The sequence below is a fragment of the Eptatretus burgeri genome, chromosome 2 (genome assembly GCF_056783735.1).
Source record: "Eptatretus burgeri isolate ZD-2024b chromosome 2, Ebu_testis_v1, whole genome shotgun sequence".
Taxonomy (NCBI): Eukaryota; Metazoa; Chordata; class Myxini; order Myxiniformes; family Myxinidae; genus Eptatretus; species Eptatretus burgeri.
Window position 1 is genome coordinate 85,507,303 of NC_140962.1, and position 27,485 is coordinate 85,534,787.

The window sequence follows — 27,485 nt, forward strand, 5'->3', positions numbered from 1 at the left end:
GAGATTTGTGGCGAGTCAAAATAATTTCGGACTTTTCTCGACTAGAGGCTAAGGATGTGGTTGCAGGGCTGGGCAGCAGAGATGGTTAATGGAAGGGAAATATTTAAGGTGTTCATATCAATGCCAGCAGGTTGAATGGAATGATGGAAGAGCTGGAAGCGAGGTTGGATGGCAAGGGGTATGATATAGTTACTGTAAGTGAGACGTGGTTTCGTAAGCTATCCAACTGGAGGACATGAGTTCAAGGAGATAGAGTTTCTAGGTGTGATAGTGAATGGAAAAGCCGAGGAGGTGTAGAAATCTGGATGAAAAACAGTGTTGTATCGAGAGAAAGGCATGACATTAAGGAGGGAATTGATTGAGAGGACTCGGTGTAGAATGAGATTACATTGCAAGAATGGTAATATACTTGAAGAATGCTTTTCTTGGGCTCTTGGTGTGAGGGGAAGAGCAGGATAGAGGGGTACATGAGTAATTCTGAAAGGTGTGTGATGAGGAAAGAGTGTTGATTATGGGAGATTATAGTTTGCCATGGATACATTGGTTCCAGGAACAGGGGAAAGGTAGAGTGGATGAGGATTTTTCTTTTTTGTATACATAGTCGAGGCTCGTGGAAGAGCTAGTATACTGAACACATCAGGACTTGACAGCATAAAAGGAACAGTAGAGAGAGGGGGAAAACACCAACAGCAGAGTTGAAGGCCAAGATAGAGGAAGACTTGGACAACAATGGGTGTGGGGAGGAATGGGGGACAGGAAAGAACAAGGTGGATACAGAAAGAAACTCACAAGAGGAAAAAAAAAAAACCTGGAAGTTTGGAAGGAGAAGGGCCTGTGGTGGGGTTGGGTGTGGGGGTTAACGAGCGGAGAAAAGATCGTGGTTTCGGATTGTGGATGATCTGAGGTTGTGCTGAACAGCTTCTTGAAGACCTGGAGGGAACAATGAGATTTAAGCAAATGAGGAAGTTGGTTCCACAGGCGGGGGAAAAGAGGAACGAATGAGTGGAGGTGAGCCATGATCATAGATTTAGGTAGTTTCACCAGAAGGGAATTGATGGTGGACCATGTGCACCCAGCAGAAACCTGGGGGGGGGGACAAAGCACAGAAAGAGCAGAGGGTGCAAGACCAGAAAGGAGATGGTGGAATACAGAGAGCGATGGGAAAGCAATAGGCCCATGGACTCAGCCTCAGTGCAGGAGATTCCAATGATCTTTAAGGCCTTGGTTTCCACAGCATCAAGCTGAGCAAGGTATGAGGCAGGGGAGACATACCAGAGAGGAGAGTAATACTCCATCAACTTTTGGCCTTGGAGGTGGATAGGAGTTCAGGTGTACCAGGGAACGACTTTGTATGCTGGAGGATGTCCAGTCAGTCGTTGACTTTGGAGGCCAACTTTGAAATGTAGTTTTCCCACTTAAGATCGTGGCTGATAGTGAGACACAGGAGTTTGCACGACTGAACTTCCTCAAGAGGATTGTTAAGAAAGTCGATGGGAGGGTTTGCCAGATGGTCCTTTCAGGGAGAGATAGTGAGTGTGTGATTTATCAGGATTGGAAGACATATTCCAAGTGTTTGACCATCTTGTGATTGTGTCAATGTCTGAAGAGAGGGAAGAGGCTTCAGCCTGCCTGTCTGAAGGATGGGGGATGTCATGGAAGAGGGTGGAGTCATCAGCAAATAGATGAAGGGAATCTTCCAGAGAGTCTGAGAGATCATTTATGAAGATCAGGAATAGGAATGGGCCCAGAACATTGCCTTGGGGTACTCCAGCCTTGACAGAGAGAGGAGATGAAAGGATTCCGTTGAGAGCTACACGTTGGCTATGAGAGTAGAGGTTTGGAGTAATGAGAATAGAGGTGTGTAAGCCATGTCTGGAGTTACGAGAGTAGAGGAAGTCAATAAGCCATGTGCAGAGTTGGCCTTGGATGCCATATGTAGAGGGTTTGGAGAGCAAGGCGTGATGCCAGACTGTATCAAAAGCACAAGATATGTCCAGAGAGATGGTCCTGATCTCAAGTCTGACATTGAGGGCCTCCATCCATTGTTGGGTGAGGATAAGCAGCATGTCCAAGGTGGTGATCTGAGTTGAAGCTGTTGGAGAAAAGTTTTCATTCTCTCCTCCAAAATTGCTTTTTAACCCAGTTTGGATTGTATCAAAGCCCACAAAGTGTGGGGATTGGAGGTGGGGGTAGTGTGGGGGTGCAGTGTTAGACCTCCTTTTAAGTCATGATCTAAATGTGGTGGAGGATGTGGAGGTGAGAGAACATCTGGGGACAAACAACCACAATGTCATAAGCGTAACTCTATTGAGATGTGAAGTTTGGGGTTGTGGTGTAAGCTTGTTGGATTTTTGGAGGGAAAGCTTTGAGGTTATGAGAAATGACTTGAGAGCTTTATATTTGGTAAAGTTAAGGAGTGGGTGATTTGCGTCGGAGAAATGAGCAACCTTCAAGGAGCAAATGTGTCGGGTGCAGAGAGGTACATTCCAATGAGGTGTGAAGGTCGAGGCATAATGAGACTATGGTGGTTGAGCAGGGAGGTCCAGAGTATAGCTAAGGATAAGCAGAAGGCATTCATTCAATACAAAACAACAGGGCTGGAGTCTGACTCTCATCAGTTTCGGAGTTTTTCGGCAGATGGCATTGCAGAAAAGTGTGGTGTTAGCGGGATACCTTCAACAGCTCATTGGAGTCAGAGCAGGTACCGGAGGATTGGAGAATAGAAAATGTCACACCATTATTCAATAAAGGATCCAGCGAAGAACCGGGGAACCTGCGAGCTTGACTTCAGTTGTGGGGAAGCTGTTGGAAATATTGATTAAGGAATAGATAGGGAAACGTTTGAATCATTTTAAACTCGTTAAAGGTAGTCAGTACAGATTTACGAAACAGAGGTCATGTTGAAAAATGTATTGTTCTATGAAGCATTTTCTGATTGAGCGGCTGATGAGGGAAGTGCAGTGGATGTAGTTTATCTCGAGTAGACTTTCAAAAGGTGGTTGACAAGGTACCCCATTCGAGGTTGTTAGCTCATGTGCGAGGGCTTGCAGAGTGGCTAACTGGATTGAAAGCTAGTTTAGTGATGGGAAGCAAAGAGGAGCTATGAGTGGGAGGATGTCTGGCTGGGCAGATGCAGTTTAACATAAGGAAATGCAAGGTGCTGGGGATGGGTAAGAATAAAAACCTCGTAATGCCAGGGGCAGTCTCGGAGCATGTCACACAGGAGAAGAATCTGGGGGTGGTAATCGATACAGTTGTTAAGCAGACAGTGCCAGGCAGCTATAGGTAAAGCATACAGCGTTGAAGGTTGTATTTGTAGGGGGGTAAATTATATATCAAAAGAGGTATTGTTCACACTGTATAGGAACTTGGTGAGACCTCAACGAGAGTTTGTATTAACTTTTGGTCACCACATCTGAGGAAGGACTGCTGCCACAGAAAGGGTTCAGAGTATGGTGATCTGATTGATTATCCAGATTCTTGACTAAGCTATGAGGAACAGTTGAAAGACACATAACAGGAATTTATACATTAGAAAGGAGATGATGACAAGGGGATTTGATTAAGATGTTTGAGATAATGAAGGGTTTACACAAAGTAAGGGCAGAAGACTTTTTCAGCAGAATGGATAGTGATAGGACGAGGGGCAAAGTTTACCTGAAAGTAAAGAGGAGATTTAGGACAGCATTATAGCAAGGGTCTTTCAATCAGAGAGTAGTTAATGCATGGAAAGGTAGTGGAAGCAGAAAGGGTAGATAGGTTTAAATTGGAATTAGAGAGGTTCCTTGAAACATTGGAGATATAAGGTGACAGGGATATTGGCAGGACATTGGTGGTAGCTTGCGTTTGGATGGGCGACAGCATCTGGTGTTGGTACAGCACTGGCATGACGTTCTGATTGGCCTCCTGAGTCAAAGTTCCAATTGTTATTCCTTGTTGTAACCTTTTGTACTCATTGTGCGGGTTTTCTAGGTCTAACATATTGTTAACGTTGTCGTATTTCAGCTTTTCAGCCATTGTTTGAAACTCGTCCACGAGCCTTTGTGTTTATAAAAATGATGCACTGCTGCAATTGTTTTGTCGTACTTCCTGGACTCGTACTGACTCAGCAAATGCTGCTTCTTTTTTGTTTTTCTAGGAACATATTTACAAGCTCATGAGGAGTGATAGTTACGCTCGTTTCCTGCGGTCCTCTGTGTACCAAGAGCTTCTACAAGCCAAAAAAAAGGTAGGTGGTTGCCAGATACCCGGAATGCAATTTCTTAATTTGCTTTTGAACATGTATATAGTTTCTGTACAATCAGAGAGGTTTTGTGTGACACTGCATTTTTATTGGTAGTGATCACAGCTCCAGTTGAACACCATGATGAGTGGCCATCCGGGAGGTGAATCGGTTGGCCAATGATATATGTTGAATGAGCCACTGACCCGGCCCTACGAGCACATGATGTATGATGATGATTCATTTATTGCAAATCTCAAGCTTTCCTGAGGTCATGAAACGTCAAAGACAATGTGTATGCACTCCACGTAGACCAGGCCAAACTGGGAGATGTATCAACTCTTTCATTATGGTCACTAATGAGCAAACTGGGTTTTGCTTATAATCCAACGATGACATGCTAATTCTCATTAGATTAGCGAAGTTGCTAAACCCTTATCACTTCCTTCAGCCATATTTAAACCTACAACCACTGGGATTATATTTTGCTTTCAGATGATTGCGCATGGGACAGCATTGTTTGCATGATGGGGTTGTCAATCCAATGTCCTCGCCAAAACACCATTGTATCCGATAAAAAAATTATGCACAGAACTAAACATTTCACAAGTCAAATTAGGCAGTTACTTTGCAAATAATCATGTGAAGAATATTTTTGATATTTTCGTATGAAATCCGTGCAAAGTGGTGTGTGTGTGTGCGTGCATGCACGTGCACACCTGTGTGATAAGTGCAGAACATTAAATTAATTGGTGTTACAAGTTGGGTTGACAGGATAGCTCGGAAATGCCATACTTTGCCTTTACACCGTCTCATGTGGATAAAATCCCCGACCTCACCATAAACTTTATCATCCTGATGTTTCATCTGGTGTTGTGCCATGAAGTATGAAATCCTTAAAAGGCAATATTAAGCCAGCTTCCATCTCTGCTGGTATCCACTTGTAGATGTTAGTCTATAATCCCTTTTGAAATGTGTAGGCCTTTGTGTGCTGCCACCCTGTGCAAATTCCTTCCCCTCTTGGTCAAGGTCTGCTGCGTATGATAGTAATGGCACCAGAAGTCATATCCACATCTGACTAGCAAGGGTTACAGATACTACCAACCTTCAGATTCCAAAACAATAAAACCAGAATGACACTCGGTAGAGTGCATACCTCTGCCAGGCTGAACAGTTTACGTTTTGTATCCCACTGATAGTCTGGATCTGGAACTGGACCTGAAACAAAATCTAATCGGCTTTGTTCATGTCATCTACCCAACTCATCCACCAAGTTTTGTTACAATCTGTCCACAACTTGAAATATCGGTTTTGGCTCCATTTCTCAAGAGTGAAGAATCGCTTTAAAAACCAGGCCGAACAGTTTAGTTTACGTTTTGCATCCCACTGATAGGCCATGTCTGCATCAGGACCTGAACCAAAATCTAATCAGCTTGTTCATGTCACCCACCCAACTCATCCACCAAGTTTAGTCATAATCCATCCACAACTTGAACAAGAAAAAGAGCAATCAGAGATTGCAGACCCTCGCCAGGACTTTTTTTGTGTGGCGTTTGTGTAGTCTTGTGTGGCGTTTGTGTTCTGGTGTGTTCCGTAATTAATAAGTGACGTAATGAGAACTGCCACTTTATAACTGGCAGTGATGACCAGGTCCCAAGACGTCCCGCTTTGACACAACACTGCTTTGATCGGACACCTGACCCTGACCCACGACGTTTTTTATTATTACTCAATTGAACTTAGAATGGGATTAAAATTAATTCAATTCAAACCAAGTGGAAGAGCAAATAGGTACAGTCCTGCATTGGAGTCATCAGAAGGAACCCGAACAAGGCAAAAAGCAGAGATGAAGTCATCAGGAGGAACCTGGATAGGATTCACATTTCAGCTGCTACTTGTATACCCTCAAACCCATCCAGGCAGAGCCAAATGAGCCTCATTTAAAAAATAAAATAAAAAAATGTATCAATGATTCTGGCTGCCAGACCATGTGTCCGATCAAGTTGAAATTTAAAAGATGTATTCCCCATCACTACTCGATCATTATTGTGAAGTTTCATGTTAATTGATTAAGCGGTTCCAGGGGAAACATTATTTAATATTTTTCTTCAACCCAATATGGCTGCTAAACAATGTGATATCAATTATTCCTGAACAAACTTGTACACCCATTGCTTGGGGAATATTTGTGTGAAGTTTCCCCTTGATCTGTCCAGCCGTTCTGGAGAAGAAGACTTTTTTTTTTTATAGGTTTTTTTGTTTTTTATTCTCTTTCTATTTTTTTCGATACACTGTCCAGGCTCGGAGGAGAGCGAACATACAGAACGTACAACAAGGGGAGCAGGAGACAAGAGGGGGGAGAGGGAAGGAAAAAAAAAACCAGTGGAACAGGGACATGAAGAGATCTGTGGAAGGGAGAGGGATGGGGTGGGTAACACAGGGTAAACGAGATGGACACCACAGGGACTTTCAAGAAGGAAAGCAAAGAATTTGAAAGAGGTGGATTTGGGGTGGATTAGCGGGGGTAGAAAATATCATAGTTTTGGATGGGGGAAGATAAGAGATGGCGGTGAACAGCGGTTTTGAAGACCTGGAGGGAAGAGTGGGATTGAAGAGAGTGTGGGAGTTTGTTCCAAAGGTGGAAAATAAGAGGAATAAAAGGTTGAAGGTGAGCAGTGATTCTTGATTTTAGTAGTCTTACCAGAAGGGGGTTGCTGGCAGACCTTGAGCACCCCGCAGAAATATGGGGGGGGGGGAAATATCTCGACAGAGCAGGGAGCGAGGCAAGAGAGGAGACTTTCTTCTACCGACCGACCACTGACCAGCCTGCGGTGAGAAAGTGAGAGACCCAAAGACTTCGTCTCATCGTGGGAGATGCCAATGATCCAAAATGCCTTGGTTTCCACAGCGTGAAACCGAGAAAGGTGAGAGGCAGGAGCACCAGCTCAAGAGGGGAGAGCAGTACTCCATCAGGCTGCGGATGAAAGCTTTGTATGTGGTCAGGAGCTCAGGTGTACCAAGAAAGGACTTTGCACGACAGAGGATGCCCAGTTTGGGACTGTCTTTGGACGCCAGCTTGGAAATGTGGCTTTCCCAGGAAACATCGTGGCAGACAATGAGACCCAGAAGCTTGAAAGAAAGGACTTCTTCAAGAGGATTGTTGAGAAAGTGGATGGGGGGGGGGGAAGAGGATTGTTGAGAAAGTGGATGGGGGGGGGGTTCTAAACGGTCCTTTCGGAGAGACATAGAGCGTGAGATTTGTCAGGGTTGAAAGACATGTTCCACGTGTTTACCAGCTTGTGATTTTATCCAGTTCTGCAGAGTGAAGAAACAGACTGCTGCTTGCCGGTCTGAGGGATGGCGGATGGTGCGGCAGAGGGTGGAGTCATCAGCAAAGAGATATGGAGGATTTTCCAGAGTCAGAGAGATCATGGATGAAACCAAAAAAAGAACAGGGCCCAGAACACTACCTTGAGGAACTCCAGCCTGCACAGGAAGAGGGGATGAAAGAACTCCATTTAGGGCCACACGTTGACTGTGACAGGAAAGGAAGTCTATGAGCCATGAGTGGAGATGGCCTTGGATACCAAAGAAAGAGAGTTTGGTGAGCAGAGCAGGGTGCCAGACTGTGTCAAAAGCACGTGATATGTCCAGGGATACGGCTCGGATTTCCTGTCTGGCATTGAGGACCTCCATCCATTGATGGGAGAGCAGAAGCAGCATATCCAGGGTAGAGTGACCTGGTCTAAATCCAAATTAATGATTGGAAATCAAGCCATTGGAGAAGAGGAAGGATTTAATGTCTGAAGCGATGATTGATTCCATAACCTTGCTGATGATTGGGAGAAGGCTGATTGGTTTGTAGTTGCAGGGATCTGTTTTTGCACCTTTTTTATGCAGGGCAGTGATGTTTGCTGATTTTCAAGCAGATGGCAGATGACCTTGAGCAAATGAGAGGGTGAATAGAACAGAGAGAGGGTGAGCAAGAGGAGATGAGCAGGCTTTGAGGACACGTGAGCTGATGCCGTCTGGACTGGTTGCAGAGTCTGAGTCGAGGTTTGACAGCAAGCTCTCCACCTTGTCAGGAGAAAAGGACACAGAGTCAAGGGACAGTTGGGTGCGACTCGGTAAAGTGGGTAGAGAAAGTGATGGGTTTTGGACACAAGATTTAGCTGCAATCACCGAGTTTAGGCATTCAGCTTTTTCACGTGCGGTATCAGCAGTGCGGCCATTTGAGGTAAGGGAGGGGATGGAGGGGGAACATACGCCAGAAACAAATTTGATTAGACGCCACCAGGATCTTGAGGAGGGAGAGAGGTTTGAGAGTTCAGACTTGAGATTAGAAAGATGTTGTTTTCTGGCTCTCCTGAGGGTAGATACACACTTGTTCCGAGCTTTGTGGAAGGAACTGAGATTGCCCTCAGTTGGGTTTGCTTTCCTGAGGCAAAGGCAAATTGTTTCAGGACAACTGCCTCGCCACAAGCTTCAGTGAACCAAGGACGGGAGGAATGGTAGGACAACTGAAGATGAGAGGGGATAAATCTGTGCATGAGGGAGAGCAAGTTTCTTTGAAAGAATTCCCAGGATGAGTTGATGTTGGAGAAAGTAGCGATACGAGACCAGTCTATAAGTTTGATGGCTGCTTGGAGACCCTGCCAGTCGGCTTGAGTGAAATGCCAGACTCGACGGCGGTAAGGTGGTTCTCTGATAATAGCCAGAGAGATGTCCACTTTGACAAGGACGTGGTCAGAAGAACTGATTGGAGCGGAGGAAGAGCAGCAGATAGTCAGGGAAATTTGTCAACATCAGATCCAGAAGAGATGGAGTACCATTGGTTGAGATCCGGGTTGGGAAGTTGACCGATCGAGTCAGTCCCAATGAGTCGCAGAAAGCTTTTGCTGAGGTTCCATGACAGGTGAGAGAGGTACCCACACCTAGCCAACTGGCATGATGACAATTGAAGTCGCCACATATGAGGAAGAGAGAGTTTGGATGAGAAGATAGAAGTTGGTCCATGGTTTTGGATAGTTTGGTGAAGATGGAGTCATCACTGTTAGGTGGACAGTACAGTACACAAATATACATGAGGCGGGAGTGGAGGGGAAGCCGTAGCCAGAGGTATTCCTCGAGGTGTGGGGGAGTGAGGGCAGTGCATGGAGAGTGAGGAATAGAGTCTTTGATGAAGAGAGCAACTCCTCCACCAGGACGAGGCTCAGGTCTGTCATACCGGAGGAGGGAGTAACCAGGGAGAGATACTTGGGAGTCAGACACATCTTGGGGAGGAAAGTTTCTGTTGGGTAGATTATGTCTGGTTTGTCAGTGGCAACCTGTATGGAAAGATCTGAAAGGTCTGAGCAAAGGCCCCGGATATTTGAGGTCCACACTTTTAATTAAGAGGTAGGGGAGGAGGCTTTTGGTGCAGGGGGTGGTGGGAGGGGGAGGGGAGGACAAGGGACGAGGGGGGGGTAAGGAGGGTTGTTGAAAGAGTGTGGGGCGCTTCACAATAGCTCTGGGAGGGGCCGAATGAGGATGAGAAAAGGCTCTGTGGTGCTGGGGGAGAGGGGGAACAAGAGAGGGGGAAGAAGGAAGTTTGAGGATTTGAGGAAGTGGAGTGAAGCGATGGAGGTGAGAGGGCAGTGGAAGGAGGCAGCTTTATGGATGAGAGGGGGGGCAACTTTGAGAAGGATGAGTGAGGGGGATGAATTGTGGGAGTTTTTCAGAGAGATGAGAGGGAGGCTTGGAGGTTGAAGAGTGGGATGGTTGCTTTGAGAGTGAGGGGTGAGAGGGGTGAGTTGTCACTGAAGTTTTAAAAAAAGAATGGTTGATGGAAAGCGAACATTCATAGCAAACTGGGGTTTTTTAAAGTTTTAGGTCAGAAATGCGATTTAACACAATTCTTGATGGATGCAATAAAGGCGAATTCAGAGAATGGAGAGAAGAAACGCTGTCACAGATGGATTTTTTAGGCCAGGTATGAAGGAGAGGTCGAATTGAGAGCAGTCTGTTTAAATAGTAGAAGAGTAGTGCATTCTGATACAGTAAAGAGTACCACACGTGTGAAAGAGGAAGATGAAGCATTATAAGAGATCGTTTTTGTTATTATTATTAATGTTTGAGAGAGTTTTCAACAGATGTGGTCATGGAAGTGTTGTAGAAAAAAAATCGAGGAAGAAGAAGAAGAGTTGAAGAAGAAGAAGAAGAATCGAGACTCGTGAGTGTGCAAGGAGAAAGGTAGAGTTTTGTTTTTTTTCTTTTTTTTAAGATAAGAAAAAGAGTGATTAGTTGGGAGGGATGGGGGACGTTAGGAAAGTGGGGAAGATAGAAATTGAATGTAATGAGGAGAAAAAACAAATAAACACGATCGTACACTGAGGGGAACCAGTCGGCCTCAAGGGTAGGCCTCAAGCACCCGGTAAGACAAGGTCGACAAAATAGCACGATTTTTGAAACAAAACCGAACTCGGAACACACAGTAACATGTAGGTGAGAAAATAAGCAGTTAAAAACGGGACAGATAACGACTAGAAACTTAGCTTTGAGATCGTCAGCAGAGAAGGAGACCTGTCGACGCTCCAAACCCAAAACCGGAAGTCGATTCCGGAGTTATTTTGATATCGGAGTTATTTTGTTATAATTTATATGAAAAAAATGTATTTTTCCGGTTATAACCGGAGTTATTTTGATAGTCAGGGTTTTCTTTTACATCACTTATAACAATAACAATGCCCACCTTCGCTTTCACAATAACAACCCTGCTCACAGCATTCTTCGCGCGCTCACCAGCGAGCGCGTGCGTGGGTGGAGTTTATCATGAGCATGGCGTCCCTCTTTGGCCAATCGGCAAGGAGCGGGCGTCTCACCCGCCCCATCTCCCACTCAGCACGTGGCCGGAGGTGAGGAGGTAGGCGGAGCTACAAACGCCTCCGATCAGGACTCCACCCAATAGGGTGGGAATTGCCCCGCCTACCGTGGGCCCGTCCAATGGAAGACGGCCAGGGAATCGCGCGATGGGTTCGACCAATCAGGAGGCGAGTGGCCAGGAGAAGAAGCCCCTCCCTCCTAAAGAGGAGAGTGTTGTTGTCGGGACGAGCGTAGTTTGCGTCCTGTGTGTCTCGAAGCGCGTCTGCCTGGTTTTGCGGCGGACTGCATCCCGCGCTTCAGAGGTGTCTCTTCTGGCACGTTACAGCGAGCGGTCAACCATTTTTTATCAAGGGAGATCAGCTCGTCTCACCTCCTCTGGGTTCGGCTGCCCTGGTCCGTGATTTTGGCGACTGGAGCTCCGAGAAGGTGTGGACGACCAGCTGCGCACTCGCGGCCAGGTAGCCAACCGAACTATCCTCCTCAGCTGGAGAGCCGAATAGCGAACCGGCGGGTCCATTTTATTTTTTGGATGTGCGTGTCTGTGTGTGGGCCTGTTTTGTCCAAGTAGAACTGTTAATTGCTTTTGCCTGTACATTTGATACATTTCTTATTTGGATTACTCTGCTCTTTGTGTGTACCTTCCCCCCCCCCCCCCCATTGTAAATAAATCCCCTCTTGTTGAATGTCCCAGCTTGTCCTTGTCCTTTTTGCCATTGGTTTGCCACGCTGCGAACGGGAATTAGGAGGCCTCATTGCTGCTGAAATCTTGCAATCGGCCCGGCAGGATTCTGGTACTCTCCGCTTGGGGTACGGCTCGGTAACGGCCCGGATCGCGCAGATCCTGCTGAGGGTGAATTTCCCCGGTAGTTTGGATGACGTGGGTATTTAGGTAAATTGAAATTGGCAATTAACCCTATCCTACGTGGTCGACCTATTGGTTATCTTTGGTCCGATAAGGGACCCGTGACCTTTCGGAGTTATCTGAAAGGTATGACCTATATTCCGGGTGTTCGATGGAGCCGACTCTACTGCTCCACCTAGCAGTTGTGCTCGCCACCGACACCTGGCCCCACAACAATATCAGGGGCTACTCAGCACTGCCCGGGAAGGGATATCGGGAGCTGCCCAGATGGGTGAGTTTTTCCCGGTGGTGATTCTGAAACGTGTTGGATATTGAAAAGCTATGGAGTTGTTGGCCTCATGGTGGTTACGTTTTGCCTGCAGGCCGGCAGCAGCACTGCCTGACCCTACATCCAATTAGACACTTTATAGCGGCCTTTGGTGACCTCAAAACGGACATGAAGGCCAATGTATGGTAGCTTCAAACCTTACCCAGATTCTGAAGTACCTACAACCAACATTCGGGGCCTCTAAGTGATACGGTTTCATCTTGAAAGAATAACAACACACAGACACACACAAACACTTGAAAACATTTATAAGATATATTCACTACTGGAAATGAACAATCCAACAAGCTGGCCAATGCAGACTTTTACACATCAACCATGTGTTTTTACACCTTGGCAAAATCCCCAGAGCAACGGTGGGTTCATTTATTAATTAATTTATTCATTCAGCTATTTATTATTCCTTCGCTTGTTTAGTTATTTGTCCATCGGTTCATTGTCTGTTTGTTTGTTTATTTTCCTGAAAACAAGTGTGAACTTGCCATCGTTTCCATAGTTCATTATCTTCGTTCAGCAAGATTAAACGTTTATTTTTTTCCATAAACTGTCGTCACTGCTTTTGCAATCTATTGAGCCGTCATATGCCTCGGTGACCCTGTTTTCTTATGTGCCCCCCTGGAGATGTGTTTTGTTTTGTTCGATTTTGGTTCCGCCGCTTGAGCTTCGGTACCCAATATAAGGTGGCAAGTCATGCGGAGAGCTCGCAGATTGGTTCACAGTTTGCACTTATCAAATGTTCTCTGAACTGTATGGTGCCTTTGGGGTTCATCACATGTCCAGCTTGAAGCTTCTTGTCTTACCTTCAAGACGTGTTGTTTTCCATTCAATGAATTATCCTGAGGATTTTATGATGATGGCTTCTTTTTATTCGCCATAATGCCGAGAAAAACGCGATAGGAACGAAAGAGGATTAGGTCCAGGTTCTATACGCTTGTGTCACAATAAATACCCTCCGTAATGGAAGGACCGGCACCTTAAGTGAAGGGATATAAATAGCAAGTTGCGGAGCTTTACTGGCATCACTTCACATGTCCTTTCTGATGGCCACGAATAATGACAAACATGTAATTCTTCTGTTATGGATTTTTCAATTGCTCACAAGTAAACGTACTGGTTCCACATGAGTTGCACGTTTGGGATTTGCACCTTCTGTGGTTCTCGCTTTTTCCTGTGCTCGATTGACATGATTAACCTAATGCTGTTTGTTCAATGAGAACCACCATTTGCCCATTGTTAGTTGTCTCACTCGCACAGTTGCATACTGCTTAGTTGTTCCAAGGCTCATGTGCAGTTTGATGTCACTGTGTAGAACATACAATAAGGCAGAAGCACATGGAGGAAGACGTCCATCAAGCAGAGTATACTTCAGGCTATTTATTATTATTCCTGTTTCACCGATTACTCCCCTTCTCTTTGCTTCCCCCCCCCCCCATCCACAGGCAAAGTCTGTCACCTCTAAACGACTCACGAGCTTGGTGCAGTAAGCATGTGGTGGAGCCGCAGGCCTGATCCCTGGTAATTGGTCCAACCCACAAGGAAATTGGACTAGCTGGCCTGCAGTTTGTTTCTGTACACGGTGAACTCCATAAAATTGAATGCACGAAGATACAAAACCAGCCTGTGCTGCTTCTAGTCTGTGGTTTCAACCGGATTACTGATCAACCATGTTAGGAACAAAACTCTTTGTTGCAGAAATTGACGTTTTTGCACGATTGAGCATTATGCTTACGGCAGAAGTGGGGTTGTTGGCAAACATGTGACACATTGGAAAATCTCCATTTTAATCTTTTGAAAATAGATGTACTTAAAACCTACAATATAGTCTGAAAACAAGACGTAATTATCACGAAGGTCGTTCTCGGTAAGTGTTTTAACCAATGCCTTCCATATGTCAGTTGATGACGAGTTGCACGGAGAAAGGAACTGCTGTTTGCCAGCCCTGCCTTTGTACACTCAAATTTATGGCTTGTAAGAAATTGATTGATTGATCCATGACATTTTCTTTTTTAAAGTTCAACCAAAATGTGGGTCTTTTGAAGAATTCTATGCATGGCATGCTCTCGGTTTGCACGATGGATAAATCATTTGCAGCTGAACTCTGCAGTTCTTTGTTTAGAAAGAAGTGGTTTTCTGGTACAAATCCCCCCCCCCTTCTGTTTTGAGCCATCTACAAATTATATCCATAAATTGGTCGAATTTTGATGCCCCCACTCCCTTCTGTCCCAACATTTTCTTTCCTCCCATTACTCTCACCAACCAAGCTTTATTTCCCTTTTTCTCCACCCACCCCCTTTCCAGAATTCCCCTCCGAGAGATTCCTCCCTCTCCCATCTTCCATTTCCCTTCCTTCTGTCCAAAAAAAAAATTGCTTTTGGTTTGTTTGTCCTTCTTCCACTTCTGTACATGCGTTTACAGCCATTTATGGGTTTGTGCATTGAATATTTTTCCAATTTGAAGAGCACTTGTTTCACCAAATTTGATGGCAAATGCAGTTGAGAAGTTTATAACTATCTCACAGAGGAATGGTACAGAAATAAGAGTAATGAGGCTATTTATTTATTTATTTTTGGTCTTTCAGGACTTGCCTTTTGACTGTATGTCCATTGATCAGCCTCTGTTTTGAAAACTTCATCCATGGCCATGAGTTTAATGCACCGAAACAGTCATTCCATTCCAAACAGAGGATTTTGTTAAGTTTGTTCATATTTGGTGCAAAAGGCAGCTCTGGCACGACGCTGGGGGAACGGAAAAGTGATTGAAGCGAGCAAGCATGCCGATTGTTTTCAGAAATACACAATGAGAAACTAAACTTTCATTCATTCCGTGATGGAGTATGCTTCTCCACTGTCCTATACTCTGGATTTGATTTTAAGCTTGCACAGTACATTCAAGCATTTGGAATTGCCAAAAGGAGATGTAATCACACTTTATTGGAAGGGATATTGGTTTGCCAAAATAGCCATCTTGTTTTTGCCATCTTTCTTTTTATCATTAACCCTGGCACATCCTGGACTTGCCAGGTGCGTAATCTAATTGTGGATTTGATATTCGGGCACAAATAGCATGGGTACAAGCCATCTCGTGTGCTCTAACTTGTATGAGTGCACTGTGGTTAACCAGGCCTTTGATAAACAATTTAATTTATTGGTAGTCAAGTGTCATTGATCATGTTGAAATTGTAACACAGTAAAACCTGTACTTTGTGGTAAACCTTTCTCGCAAACAAGATTGAACAAGGGACCACCCATGTTTTGCAGTCAATAAGGGTCCATCGATACTGTTCATCAATTTTATCTTGAGACCATCTTGAAAGGATTATAAATGTATCGGCGGTTGGTGAATAGGCCACTATGGCAGCTCCTGGGAAGGAAATATCACATCACAAGCGCATACAATTCAAAGTCTTAGATTGTGAAGGACACTTCATGCAGCAGATTGCAGCTTCATGTTTCAGCAGTATCTGTGTGCAAATCCCTGAGGAGGATATGTGGAACGAGAACTGATGACAATAGAAACAGTGAAATGTCTTTTGAGAACACTTTGTGCGAATGTATATCTTACTGGTCTTGAAGAAGCATTAACACCACTACTGTCAGCTGAGTCATGCTCAAGATCTCTACTGGATCGTCGACGATTACATATCAAACCTACCCTGAGATGCTTAGCATCTCTTTTGGAGAGCTTGGGTTTTTCTTCCTCGACTGCTTCAACCCTAATATGGTGGAATATTAAAAGCATAACTTACCTCGGTTGCTCTCGAAGTGAGCCGCTTGCTTACCCAAGGCATAATATCTGCTTCAATGGCAGTGGGGTGACTTACTTTTTTTTTCATGATTACTTTTTAACTTGTCTGCCTCATCATGCTTAGCTCAGCATATTTAATGTGTTTTGTTTTTATTATTATTATTATCTTTAAACCTGTATTTCGGCTGGTGGACCAACTACTGGAGGATGAGAGATTGAGGGGGTAACAATGATTGAAAAAAAGCAAAGGAGAGATAATCCTTCATTATTTAATTTTTATCCACAAGGTTTAAGGATATTCTTCTATTGCGATGTTATGAACTATTTCAAAAACAAATGCGAGAAAGCGAAACACGTGTTTTCTTTTCCCGCGAATGGATATTTTATTTTTAAGGCTTAGACAACACAAATGATTGAGTGGAATGTAAATATCATTTTTTTGCAGACAGACATGACCGTGGTACATTCAGTTTTCACATCACAGCCTTTCGGTCATGGTATGAGATGGCTAATGCTTCTTCGCATCTATTTATTACACATGCACAGCGTGGAAACAGATGATAGCAGTTGAATTGGCAATAAAAGTTCAGAAAAAGGTAAGAGACTGCATGTAGTGAAGGTACTGTGGGAGGAATCGGGAGATGATGGAAATAAAATTGATAGAAGTATGGGGAAGGAGAGGGGAGGGGTCTGTATGGAACAACCGGTAAAGGCCCTGTCACACCTTGACGATTTAGCCAGCGTATGCCGACGTATGAGAAATTTGTCTAAAACGCTGGCACACGTCGAATACGTATGGGTAAGTTTTGTATACGTTAAAAGCACGCTGGCATACGTCGTAGTACACAGAGCTGTTAAACAAATTTTCCATGCTTGAAATTTTTCGACGTATGCCAGCGTATGACTCACACGTTCCGCATACGCTGGCCATAAGTTGTAGGCACGTTACGCGATCATTGACACGTCGACACACGTTACTTGTAAGTTACTCATAAGTCGAAACACGTCGAGGTAATGTTTAGCATACCCGAAACTTATTTCTAACCTATGAGTAACGTGTTGTAGGCACGTTACGTGATCGTTCACACACGTCCACACACGCTACTTGTAAGTTACTCGTAAGTCGAAACACGTCGAGGTAATGGTTAGCATCAGCGTTCCAGATTCCCTGTTTTTTTATTTCTTCGGTATGACGGTGATGTTGACACTTTGATTTCTAGTGCGGTTATAATATAATATAATTAATAGGCAGCCGCTCAACGATTTAAATCATAACCGCACTAGAAATCGAAGTGTCAACATCACCGTCATACCGAAGAAAAAAAAAATAAAATAAAAATTAAAAAAAACCGGGGAGTCTGGAAGACTGACGCTAAACATTACCTCGACGTGTTTCGACTGATGAGTAACGTACAAGTAAAGTGTGTCGACGTGTGTCAACGATCGCGTTACGCGCCTACAACTTATGGCCAGCGTATGCAGAACGTGTGTTGAAACATGCAACATGCTGAAAATTTGTTGACGTACTCGGCGTACTACGACGTATACCAGCGTGCTTCAGCGTGCTCTTAACGTATACAAAACTTACTCATAACGTATTCGACGTGTGCCAGCGTATTCGGCAAATTTTTCATACGTCGGCATACGCTGGCTAAAACGTCAAGGTGTGACAGCGGCTCGACACTTCGATGTCTACTGCGGTTATGATTTGAATCGTCGAGCCGCAGCCTATTAATAGGCTACGCCACGTGATCGTCGGCGATACGCTGCCGTGCACTATGCATAAGTTAGACTATCGTTGGGCATAGGTTGTGAACGCCGACAACATGCTCGGCATTCGTCGATATAAGTAATTTATGTTATCGAAACGTTCTGTGTACGTTACTGATATGTTATGCATACGTCCAACTCGTTATGAATACGTCCAAAACTGGAAAAAAAACATCAATAGTTCAGTGTACGGCAGCGTTTTACATACATTTTGATACCTTGCCATACGCTGGCTAAAACGTCAAGGTGTGACAGGGCCCTAAGGGAGAGAGGGAAGTGTCAAATGTTCCACCATGTCTGCATACCTGACAATTAAGAGGTGGTCACCTGTCTCGGTTATTTAAGACGCGGACACCAGGGCAGCGTGAGTAATGTCGAAAGGGAGGGTTTCACGCAGTAATGTTTCTCACTTCTCAGTCGCAATATTCGCTTGTTTACGCTCACTCATATTTCTCCTTTTCAAACTGGAACACTTACTTTGTTTAACACCTCCCTTTTGACACTACTCCCCTGCTAGGTGCTGGGATTTGCCTCCCTTTCACATGATCATTTCTTCAACCAAATTGAGTCGTCAAATAGAGATCCTATAAATATGTGTTTATTTTCAGGAATAACTTAATTTATTCATCAATTTTTAAAAATGTGGTGTCACCCCATTAAAAACCCAAACCCCATTTTAAAATTAATACTTGTACTTTAAACCCACAAGGTAATGTATTTATATTATTCCATAACTCATTACATATCATTTATCATCAAATGCTGTCAGAGCTTTCTTACTAACAGTCTCTGAGAATATTTCGTGTTTGTAATTTCTAATAAGATTCATCTCTCTACAAATATCCTTTCTCTTCCATATACATTCAAGGTAATGTTAAAAGTTAATGGTCTCTTTTAATACACTCTTCTTTAGAACTTTAAGTTGCTTTTCACATTTGAATTCATTTAACCCTGTCTAAGTATTTATAAGCAAATGCCTTTGATCTAACACCTTCAAATTCACTGAGTATCTTTTCACCTAATTCTTCTTTTAAACTCACCAATAACCATTTTTATTCTTATTTGAAAAGAGTGGGTTATTTGGATAATAAATGCTTGTATTGTAAATATCTTCATCTTCTTTCATATCCTTGTAAACAATGTCTGGAGTTATCTCTAGTATGAAGCTATCCGTATCCATATATAGCAATACAATATTCTCACCATATCTTTTCTTTCGATTATTATAAAAATAATCATACATTAAATACTTTGAAAGATTTAAAACAGATGTTCCCACATAAATCGGTTTTGCCATCTTTCTACTCTCTTCATTTAAATGAACAGCACAAAAATTATCTGTAAATATTTCTACTCTTTTAAAGGTTGGTTTATTTATCAACTTTTCCGCATGCTCCCAAGCAAGTCTTACATTTTGTCTATTCCTTATATTTTCCATTGTTTTACCGAATACAGAATTATTCATCAACTTGTAAAAGTCCTTCTCAAAATCATTATTGACCTTTGTTCTCATCCTCGTATTATGATCAATATATTTATTTAACCAATGACTTTGACTAACTTTGGCTTTGACTAACTTTGGCTAAATGACTTTGGCTAGGTGTGGGTACCTCTCTCACCTGTCATGGCACCTCAGCAAAAGCTTTCTGCGACTCATTGGGACTGACTCAATCGGTCAACTTCCCGACCCGGATCTCAACCAATGGTACTCCACCTCTTCTGGATCTGATTTTGACAAATTTCCCTGACAATATCTGCTGCTCTTCCTTCGCTCCAATCGGTTATTCTGACCACGTCCTTGTCAAAGTGGACATCTCTCTGGCTGTTATCAGAGAACCACCTCACCGCCGTCGAGTCTGGCATTTCACTCGAGCCGACTGGCAGGGTCTCCGAGCAGCCATCAAACTTACAGACTGGTCTCCTATCACTACTTTCTCAAACATCAACTCATCCTGGGAATTCTTTCAAAGAAACTTGCTCTCCCTCATGCACAGATTTATCCCTTCTCGTGTTCAGTTGTCTTACCCTTCCTCCCGCCCTTGGTTTAGTGAAGCATGTGGCGAGGCAGTTGTCCTGAAACAACTTGTCTTTGCCTCATGGAAAGCAAACCCAACTGAGGGCAATCTCAGTTCTTTCCACAAAGCTCGGAACAAGTATGTATCTACCCTCAGGAGAGCCAGAAAACAACATCTTTCTCATCTCAAGTCTGAACTCTCAAACCTCTCTCCCTCCTCAAAATCCTGGTGGCGTTTAATCAAATCTGTTTCTGGTGTATGTTCCCCCTCCATCCCCTCCCTTACCTCAAATGGCCGCACTGCTGATTCCACACGTGATAAAGCTGAATGTCTAAACTCAGTGTTTGCAGCTAAATCTTGTGTCCTAAACCCATCACTATCTCTACCCACTTTACCCAGTCGCACCCAATTGTCCCTGGACTCTGTATCCTTTTCTCCTGACAAGGTGGAGAGCTTGCTTTCAAACCTCGAGTCAGATTCTGCAACCGGTCCAGACGGCATCAGCCCACGTGTCCTCAAAGCCTGCTCTTCTGCTCTTGCTCACCCTCTCTCTGTTCTATTCACCCTCTCATTTGCCCAAGGTCATCTGCCATCTGCTTGGAAATCTGCTAACATCACTGCCCTGCATAAAAAAGGTGCAAAAACAGATCCATGTAACTATAGACCAATCAGCCTTCTCCCAATCATCAGCAAGGTGATGGAATCCATCATCGCTTCAGACATGAAATCCTTCCTCTTCTCCAATGGCTTGATTTCCAATCATCAATTTGGTTTCAGACCAGGTCACTCTACCCTGGATATGCTGCTTCTGCTCTCCCATCAATGGATGGAGGTCCTCAATGCCAGACAGGAAATCCGAGCCGTATCCCTGGACATATCACGTGCTTTTGACACAGTCTGGCACCCTGCACTACTCACCAAACTCTCTTCCCATGGTATTCAAGGCCATCTCCACTCATGGCTCGCAGACTTCCTCTCCTGTCGCAGTCAACGTGTGGCCCTAAATGGAGTTCTTTCATCCCCTCTTCCTGTGCAGGCTGGAGTTCCTCAAGGTAGCGTTCTGGGCCCTGTTCTTTTTCTGGTTTTCATCAACGATCTCTCGGACTCTCTGGAAAATCCTCTATTTCTCTTTGCCGACAACTCCACCCTCTGCCGTACCATCTGTCATCCCTCAGACCGGCAAGCAGCAGCTTCTTCGCTCACTGCAGATCTGGATAAAATCACAAACTGGTCCAACACGTGGAACAAGTCTTTCGATCCAGACAAATCTCACACTCTCACTATGTCTCTTCGAAAGGACCGTTTACAAAACCCCCCCATCCACTTTCTCAACAATCCTCTGGAAGAAGTCTTTTCTTTCAAGCTTCTAGGTCTCACTATCTGCCATGACCTTTCCTGGGAAAGTCACATTTCCAACCTCGCCTCAAAAGCCAGTCGCCGACTGGGAATCCTCCGTCGTGCTAAGTCCTTCCTCGGCCCTCTTGAGCTCCTGACCACTTACAAAGCTTTTGTCCGTAGCCTGATGGAGTACTGCTCTCCCCTCTGGGCTGGTGCTCCTGCCTCCCACCTTTCTCGGCTTCACGTTGTCGAAACCAGAGCATTTAAGATCATCGGCATCTCCCGCAATGAAGCTGAGTCTTTGGGCCTCTCACTCAATCACAGCAGGTTGGTCGGTGGTCTTTCTGTCTTCTACCGACTCCTCTCCAGCCTTGCCCCCCCCCTGCTCTCTCTGCGATTTGTCCCCACCACATTTCCACAGGGCGCTCAAGGTCCGCCAACAACCCCCTTCTGGTAAAACTACCAAAATCAAAAATCACTGCTCATCTTCACTCTTTCATTCCTCTTTTTTCCCGCCTTTGGAATAAACTTCCTCACTCTATTCTTTCCAATTCTTCCCTCCAGGCTTTCAAAACAGCTGTTCACCACCACCTCTTATCTTTCCCCATCCAAATCCTCGATCTTTTCTACCCCCGATAATCCACCCAAGCACACTTCCTTCATTTCTCCTGCTTTCCTTCCTGAAAGTCCCTGAAATGTCCATCTTCTCTTCGCCATGTTCCCCGTCCCATCCCCGTCCCTCTCCCTTCCACAGTTCACCTAATGTGTCTGTTCCTCACTGTTTTGTCCCTTCCACTCCCGCCCCTCTTGTCTCATGCCTCCTTGCTGTGAGTTGTGTGTTAGCTCTCATACGAGCCTCGACCAAGGTATACAAAAAAAAAAAAAAAATAAATAAACTTTAAGTGCCCTGTGTACCTTTTTAACTTGTACTCCTGCTTCTATAAATTGCTTTCGATTTCTTTGATGTAAAACATACTTCTCTTTATCAAACAATGTTGTTCGTAATTTAGTTGGAAGAATGTATTTCAACTCATTTGAAGAACTAAAGAAATTATGTTGATAACCACCGAATAGCTCTTGATTGGGGATCTCTTTTTCAGGTCTTCATGTTTGTTTTGAAGTTTTCTAGGATAGTTTAAATCCACTTCAAAATAATACCCATATAATAATCTTGTTTATCTAAATCTTCTTGTCTTGTGGAGATCATATCATCTAAGATAGATTTTTACTTGTATTCTTTCACCCATTTAAAATTACCATAGGGTTGAGATTCAGACATTGGCCAGCCATACAAGTCATTAGCATCAAAGTACATTAACTTAGATGTGTGCTTATCAGGTGAGCAGTCTGGAAGATATTTATTATTTGCCTCAGCATATCTCTGAACAAACTTGTGAAATTCCTCCTCTTTTAGCATTCTCAATCATCAAGAGAATATCTACATCACTTGGAAGATCAAGGGGTTGTTAATTAGTCATTTCTCACATAGCGCTCCAGACTAGTCCAGGAGATGTATAATAATGGACAGGATCAAGTCCATAGGAATCTTTATTATAACAAACTTCTCTAAATTTCTCAAACACATCAGCGAGTAATAAAAATCATTTATTAAATAAAGGTCATGATATTCACCCATATTCTTTATCTCAAATTCTTTCCAAACTTGTTTTGCTCTTTCATATTCGCCACCCATAATATGACATCTTCCTAACTTGTTATAAAAACGCCTTTGAGGAGGAAGTCTTGTTTCTTTAAATCTTTCAATGGAATCCATATAATCGTATGGGTAAATGCCCTTTTTAGAAAGAAGAGGAATGTCTTTACCGAAGTCGGCTTCAGTCTTAAATTGACGAGAAAGTACAGGAAAAGAGGAGATGCTTGAAACCAAAGAACTTAGAGGGTTGTCATGAATTTATGTCAAGAAATCTAATATTTGTATTTACACCCATTTCACGAGTATAAATCTGTTTTGTAAATGAGATTTAATTTTGGTCTGGATTACGAATTGTTATTATCTTTCCAGGAGTCTTACTTAGTTATTTTACAAAGAGATGTGTATCATAATGACAATTATTATTAATAAATACAGGTATGAATGTAGGGATTCTATAATTAAGATTACAATTATTATGAGCTGCTCCTCTATATTTCCCTGTTATATGGCAATGATTTCTAATCCTTTTGTCAGTTTTTACCAAAGCCTCTGAGCATGTATGACAAATCCTTGTTTCTTCAAATTCTTTCTCTTCATTTGGAGATAAGTCAAGGGGTTTATTTGTTCTTGACATAATTTCAGTTAGCTTAATACAATCATTTTAACAAATTCATCAACAGCATCAGGTCCTCTATACAACTCCAACTTATCATATTTACTTCCTTCAGATTATTTAATGTAATAACAAAACCCACAAGGGATATGCTTTTGATATTTTTAATATCATGTCTTTTCCAAGATGCTCTCAAAATCAGCATATATTACAAATGGGTGTTTTATACATTTATTTGTTTCATTAAATACAACTTTCTCTCCTGGTTCTGGCATCTCAACAACTGCTGCTTTATGATTATAACAATACTTTAAATGTTTATCAAGTCTTTGTTGAGATCGAAATATATTAGACATCTCTGACAAGGATATGATTTATGCTTTGATTTATAAACTTGACTACTTACCCATCGAAAAAAGTTTTTGCTCTAAGCATAATGAGCAGTTGCCTTGTTAGTGAAATAAAGGAGATCTACATGCCGGTCATTTGACCAATTATCATCGGATAAAGCATTACAAACTCTTAGAATTTGGACTTTGTTTTTATCAGTTACACCATAAACATTTATTGAGAGGTTATTCATATTCTCTAACTTTGTTATATCTTTTAAGCTCATGGGTTCTCCTCGAGAGATGCCTATATCCCCACTTTCTAATTTATTCTAATATTTCTTATACTTTGAAACTCTTTCACAGTCCCTTTCCTGTGGATAAAGATGTGCTAAGATACTCCAGAGAAAGCATTTATTATCAGTATTTTTAATATTGATTATTGCCTGTTTTGTTCTTCATATCCTTCGGTAAATCAACATAAGAAGAAGCCTTTTGCGGAGTGGATTTAAGAATATCAAGATCGATATGTGAAACATTCCAAATGTTGAACCCACTACCTTGTTGTTCTTTGAATTCAAATCTAATAAGCTTAGTTTGAAGTAAATCAGATCATTTTTGACGAAGTTATGAGCGAAAAACGATTTTGATCTTTTTGTGACCTTGACCTTTGATCCAATTGGACCCAAAAGTTAATGGGGTCGTCCAAGGTTCATTGCCCACCTTTGGATTAAATTTGATAGTGTTTGCTAAAGCCGTTTTGCCGTAAAGTTGCTCACAGACAAACAAACAAACAAACTGGACGATTACAATATCCCGCTCCCTCCCTCCGGGGGGCGGGATGATAAGCTCTTCAAAGATTGGAGATTTAAGGAAGCTATCAATTGAGGTAATAAGGTGTGGTGGATTCGTTCTCATATATTTTTCTTCAATCACATTATCTTCTCTTGAGAAGGTAAAGGAGGCTCCAAGATATATTTTGAATGATTTATGATTGTGTGAATGAGAGAAACCAAACTTATGGATAGTTATTACACACGAGGGAGGCATTCTTCTTGTAATTGATAAAAGATATTTATCTTAGTCAATCATACTTTCAACTCACTCGTCACTTGATAAGAAAAATGCTAATATTTTTATTTTATTCAAGTTAAATTCAATAGATATAAATAAATTTTGGAGAGACAATTGTTCTACATTGTGTAGTAAAAAAGAATTTGAGGAGTACATGAAATGCACAACTGGAAAATATAATTACATTGTTGTGAAACAAGATGAGATACTGAGGGATATAGTTTTTATTCTATACACAATGACGTACATAAATGATAGTTGTTATTATCAATCTTGTGGGTAAATCTGCTTCTGGGAAAAACTTTCATAAATCTAGGTTTTTGAATAGAGAAAATTTACATGATTTTTTAAAAAACACCATGTGATACTTATTGTATCAACAACAACCAAAGTAATGTGACCAGGAGAAGTTGAAGGTGAAGATTATTACTACATTTCAATATTGGAACATATGCGATTGAGGAATGAAGGTCAAATATTTGAGGTCTCTCTTGGTACAACAAAATATTCACATTGTAAGAGTGAGTTAAAGAAACTAAAATCTGGTGGTCTTGGGGTCATTAGAAACTAATCCAGAAGGAATGAGACATTATTAAACATCTGAGTGGTAATGGAGTTCAGATTTTATCATTCGGTTTTGATGTTGATGAAGAAACTCAATGCAAATGTATGAAAAGCAGAGATACAAGTGTTAGTGAAGAAGAAATTACAACTCACATTAATTCTAATAAAGAATTTGATGAAATGTTTAAAGAAAAGAATTTATTTGAACACTTCCACTTTAATGATGAAGAAAAGGAAAATTTTCCTGTTGACCTTAACAATTCATTATTACCTTAACAATTAATTAAATGATATTTTCCAATGAATAAATGGATGCGAAAGAATGAGTAAGAAAATTTAAGGAATATCAAGAGTTGCTTTCAAAAGTTGCAAAAACAACAGGAAGACATAAAGAAGAAACGCAGACAGAAACTATTGGGTGAAGAAGCATTTGAAAGAAAAGAGAAATTTTTTTTAACCACTTTTTAAAAGAACTCCCCAACAAATGTCTACAGTTCCGATGATAGAATACACCCCTAAAAAAACTTCAAATGATAAAATATTTTCATCAAATGACGGATCAAGAACTAGAAGATATAGGTGAATTAGAATATGATGAAGAAAGATTATTTCAACAGCTGGAAGAGATCAATCAACCCCCTGATTATGTTGTGAATGTTCTCCAAAACAATGAATATTCAACAGATTCAAGAACCAAAGCATATCTCATTCCAACAGAACAACCAGCAATATTCCATCTTGTTAAAGAAAAGGTATTGATATTAAATGATGAATTAAGGTTCTTGAGTTCTGCTCAACCCCCTGTAAAATTAACCCCCAGATTAATGTTTCTTCTCATAAAAGATGGAAGACAAGGTTCAACTCTGAGGGATGAATCAAAGTATTTTGATAAACCATTGGATATGAAAAATAATGATGATAGAGTATATATTGATTTATTAAACTCGCCTGATTATAGAGTTTCTGTTGCTCGTAAAAGAAGGAAGAATGAAAAGGAGAAACACATAATTGAGGCTTTCAGTAGGCTTGGTTCAGGTGTTAGTTTTCTTCCAAATGACCCATCACAATTAGTTAACAGACTGTTATTGTTGTTAGGTAGTAAGAAGGCTGAAAATAACAATTGTTAGGTCAGCTCGCTGACCTAATATAATCGTTTGATGTCCTCAGGTCTGTCTGTCCGTCCGTCAACAATTTTTATTTTTCTCTCCTCCTAGACATCTCGGCCGATTGAGTTCTAACTTGACACGATGATGATACTGGTTACTCTCTATAGATCGTCTGAGCCCTTTTTTTCACATTCTCGCATCGGGGTCAAGGTTACAGGGTCATAAAGTGCAAAATGACCGATTGGTCGAATGGCCTATAAGGAAGCATCAGACGGCTATAATGCATAATGGGTTTCATAGGGATTATTAAGAAGATTTAATTCGACCAACTAGTTTCTCGTTACCTCTGTCGTCTGGCCCTGTTTATTGGGCAACACGAGGTCCGCTGACTTCAACACGGCTTCGCGCGGTTATTTTAAGTTCAATTTAAATTCTGTTTTCACTTTTCATAGTCGCTAAGGTTGATTAACACTCGGTTGCATCAAGTTTTGTGAAAATTGAATGTTTATATCCTTGGTCTAAGTGGAATGCATTGCTGTGAGAGATAGCTTCCATGGGCTTCCATCCGTTTCCATGCCATATAACGATGCTGTCTTAAGTTCTACTTGATTTCTGTTTTCACTTTTGGGACCTTCTGGTGTAGCTACATGTTTAATGAAGATAATTTTCATGCAAATCCGCTCAGAAACACACTTTTCTGAGGAAAATATATTTAATTCAAATAACCATGAGACTGGAAAGGACACCACATGCTTTCCGTTCACTGCTTCACTTCATAACCTGTCCTCCTGAGGGACTGCTTATTCATAGCATCTGTGAGATTAATGTTTATATTTTACATGGTTTGGGGATGTGCTCTACAAGTATGAAAGAATTCTGGTGAAAAACAAACGTTTTAAGATTTTGTTTGAGCATTTCATCCGACGGCGAGTTGGCTGGTCACTTGACGCCATGCAGACGTGCAGGCAGCGAGTGATTGAGCTTCTCGGTGGCCCGAGGATCCTT

The 27,485-nt window shown here is 42.3% G+C and overlaps 1 protein-coding gene across 3 annotated transcripts in view; it reads left to right on the plus strand.

Annotated features, from left to right (window-relative positions):
* Positions 1 to 17,266, plus strand: part of LOC147032477 (regulator of G protein signaling 7-like) — a 323,631-nt gene extending 306,365 nt beyond the window's left edge. For all 3 annotated transcript variants that reach the window (XM_085870131.1, XM_085870132.1, XM_085870133.1), the window contains exons 15-16: positions 4,139 to 4,228; positions 13,713 to 17,266. In XM_085870131.1, the coding sequence (XP_085726257.1) occupies positions 4,139 to 4,228; positions 13,713 to 13,757 (135 nt within the window). In that variant the 3' untranslated portion in view covers positions 13,758 to 17,266. The remainder of the gene's footprint in view (positions 1 to 4,138; positions 4,229 to 13,712) is intronic.
* Positions 17,267 to 27,485: the final 10,219 nt, after the last annotated feature.